The sequence below is a fragment of the Ascaphus truei genome, chromosome 3 (genome assembly GCF_040206685.1).
Source record: "Ascaphus truei isolate aAscTru1 chromosome 3, aAscTru1.hap1, whole genome shotgun sequence".
NCBI classification, from domain to species: Eukaryota; Metazoa; Chordata; class Amphibia; order Anura; family Ascaphidae; genus Ascaphus; species Ascaphus truei.
Window position 1 is genome coordinate 163,115,623 of NC_134485.1, and position 3,642 is coordinate 163,119,264.

The 3,642-nt window shown below is 38.7% G+C and overlaps 1 protein-coding gene across 1 annotated transcript; it reads right to left on the reverse strand.

Moving 5' to 3' along the window:
* Positions 1-395: 395 nt before the first annotated feature.
* On the reverse strand, positions 396-2,093 carry LOC142490990 (uncharacterized). Its single transcript, XM_075593344.1, has 2 exons — positions 1,925-2,093; positions 396-1,559 (listed from the first exon to the last, which is right to left on the reverse strand). The coding sequence occupies exons 1-2, from the start codon at positions 2,019-2,021 to the stop codon at positions 469-471; spliced, it is 1,188 nt and encodes a 395-aa protein (XP_075449459.1). The 5' UTR covers positions 2,022-2,093; the 3' UTR covers positions 396-468.
* Positions 2,094-3,642: the final 1,549 nt, after the last annotated feature.

A 3,642-nucleotide genomic window follows, 5' to 3' on the forward strand; every position in this document is an offset into this window, starting at 1 on the left:
TATAAATTCAGAGATGTTCTTGAAACAAGAACACATAAATGATTAAAGGACAACATTACAATGGCCACCAAAGGTAAGTAATATTTAACACAAAATCCTGCTGTACACGTACAAGAAAGATGTTTGCAGTTAAATAGGTGCTTTTATAATTGCATGAAAATAATATGCACATGCAATGATTACATCAATTAACACACCCAAATGCAATGTTTTGCTGCAAAGTCAATTGCAGCTTCTCTAAACTTAGCAACTGGCTCCTGGTGGACCATTACTGAACAGACGATTAAAACATAAATATTTATAACACTATTCATTAATTAGGAGTGTTAACATTTCCAAAACTTCACGTGTACAAGAACATACTTGAAAGTTTGGAAACAACACAGTCTTCAGCATACATACAATAGTAATTAGATAATCTGAAGTCAACAAAACAAGGCCAAAGACATATTTTGAGAATTATAACATTTATTTTTTTTGTTCCTTTTGCGAGCGAGTAACAGGCCTGCTTGTTGTCTCTTGAATTTTCCTTTTTCTTTTGCCACCAACTTTAGGCACAACAGAGCCACTTTGAGTGGCCTCTGGCACTTCACGGGCAGGGCTTGTGGCCAGTGACTCACCTACAGGGCTTTTGGGCAGTGATTCACCTACAGGGCTTTTGGGCAGTGACTCACCTACAGGGCTTTTGGGTAGTGACTGTTCACCTACAGGGCTTGTGGCCAGTGACTCACCTACAGGGCTTTTGGGCAGTGATTCACCTACAGGGCTTTTGGGCAGCGATTCACCTACAGGGCTTTTGGGCAGCGATTCACCTACAGGGCTTTTGGGCAGTGACTCACCTACAGGGCTTTTGGGTACTGACTGTTCACGGACAGGGCTTGTGCCCACTGACACATGTGAGCAAGTTGGTAGACACTGCACAAGTGATGGTTGGTCTGTTTCATGTGTGTCTTGTTTTGTTTTTGTCGCCTCCTTTGTAGGTGTCTGCTGCTGAATTTGTACAGATGGCAGCGGTAGGATGTCATCAGGAACCTGCACAGCAATGTCTGCTACTTGACCGGTAACATTTGGGCCTGGTGAATGAATATCAGATGAATGTGGTGAAAACTGACCTGCATGAACAGATCCTGCCTGTGAGGTGTTGAATTGTGGTACATTAGTCATTCTCCAGTAATTAACTTGTGTTTGCTGAACAACTAATGCTTCGAATGAGGTGTTGATTTTTTGCAACTGTTTAGGCACTTCAATGAAGACTCTGTGGAGATGTGCCAATTGTGAAACTGTTTCTTCCTGCAGTGCAATCATCCTTTCCAGCACTGTCATCAGGTCAGAATGGCGACGGTTTTCTGCTTCCACAATTTTTCCCTCAGAAGCTACAATTGCATCATATGTGGTATTTGCTGGACGTTTTGGCGGTAAAACAGTTTCAATTGGAACCTCTTCATGGTCACTTGCTTGTATTTGTGTGTCTATGGCGGCGGCGGCGGCATCATCATCATCATCATCATCATCATCATCATCATCATCATCATCATCATCATAATCCTCTTCATCATGTTCTACAAATAAATGTACACATTATTAAATGGCATGTTAATCTCTGCTGTGTTACTATGTAATTCTACTGTGTCAAAAGAAACAACTAACATGTTTCCATACGTTTTATAACCTCACATTAAAAACTACCTTGACTTAAGAATAATGTTTGGACTCAGTATGAAATATGAGTGAATGAAAACTTGCTGTAAACTCACAACTCCTACATGATAGTTAACATCACTAACACAATACATGTTGCCTTACACTTCATTTTCACATACACTAAGTAATCGTATTTAAAGAACATGTGCAAAACAATTAATGAACATGACAACATAACATATAGAAGAGCACATATTATATGGCCACCAACTGATACACTCACCTTCTAGGTGTGTTGAGCTGGCTGACCCAGGTGAAGACACTTGTTCCCTCTCAGGTGACACATGTCCTTCAGGGGCAACTATATATAACAATAACATAAGTTTTACATTTACATGTGTAAATATTGAACAAACAGTTATTGTATGTTCTGTATTTATGAGTACGTAACAGCATCAGTTCCTTAACCCAAAATGTGTGTGTGAAAGTGAACATAAATAGTTGTAATAACAATGTACATGCCTGTGTACTTAGAACTTTTGAGTTCCCTAACATAAAACATACTATGTTTCTGCAGTAATGCGTGAGGATAAATAGATAAAATTTGAACATAAAAATCATATGTTGTGTAGTGATATCAGTATCATAATGTACATAACTATCATGAGATGACCATTCACAATGGTTATCATGAAGGTGGTCATATTGCAAAAAGTGTTGTTTTTGGTAGAGGATATGTGTGGTACATTAATATAAGATGTGGCACACCTGAATGTGGCTGTGACTCAACAAGACAACACATGCAGTGTGTGATAATGTGTCGTTGATAGTAGTAGTTCAACTATAGATATGAGTGAACAAATGTGTGAGGTACGCTTTGATAAGTAATGAGTTGTTGGGGCATTTAGTAGCTAAAGTGAAGCTTTCAAATGAGTGTGATTAACTTCAGTTGTGCTAGTCAGGTTGTAAGAACGGTATTCCCTTCCCCAAAAAGCCTAATCAGCCACACCTTTCAATTACTTGAAACAGGTGAAAATGGTGTGAACTAAGTTGACCCTAAAATGAGGCTGTAATTAGTGTGTGTGCTGAACCCCACCCCCTGTGTTGAAGTGTATGCTGTGATGAGATATTAATTGCAGCTGCTTTAACACAATGGTAGATGAGCTAAATAGTCGTGTGCAGTTTTTAAGTTATGAAAACAATGACATAAAATATGATACGTGTGCCTCATTATGCTGTCTGTATATGACTTAAAGCAAAAATGGACCTTTTCATAAACAACTATAGATGTGTTAGTGCAAGTGATGTTTGTAGGCCGTTGCATGCAATATATTTGATGCATGCTTAAAATAGGCAGTAATGTCATGTTTGTCGGAGTAAATTAAATAAAATACACAATAATATTCTACATATTTATGTTCTGTACCTGTAGCTAGTAATAATTTCTGATTTACATGTGTTACACATGTGTACTACCCTGTTGTTCCCCATCTTCGCCCACCATCAATTGCTTCCACTGCAGCAATGCATTTTGGGAATTCACATGTAAATGAGCACACAATGGCACGTGCTATATTAGTTACTGCTTTTAGTAGGACTACAACATATATGTCTATTTTGAGATATATATATATACAGAATCAGACATATACATATATAGATGCAGGTATGCTTATATTGTGAAGACAGTGTATAAAAAGCAGTGTAAATATGCAAAATAACTGTAAGCAACGACACACCTAGTACAGTAATATTTCTCACCTGGTGGAAATTGTGAGGGATAAATTCCTATATCACGGTCACCAGGTAAGCCTTCCACGACGACGGGAAGTAATTTTGCCCGAAGCAGCTCCTCCAATGGACTTAATATGAGACGTTGTGGTGTCGGCCCACCTCCAGTGCCAGTAGCATGCACGCGTTGGTGTTGTATTTTCTTTTTCAATTTGGACCTAATATCATCAAATCTCTTGTGACAATTCCGCTTGTCCCTCACATGATTCC

Coding starts and splice junctions, on each gene's coding strand:
- LOC142490990 (XM_075593344.1), bottom strand. CDS start 2,021: ATGTTATTGTTATATATAGTTGCCCCTGAAGGACATGTGTCACCTGAG. Junction 1,560..1,924: donor CAGCTCAACACACCTAGAAG/GTGAGTGTATCA, acceptor ATTTATTTGTAG/AACATGATGAAGAGGATTAT.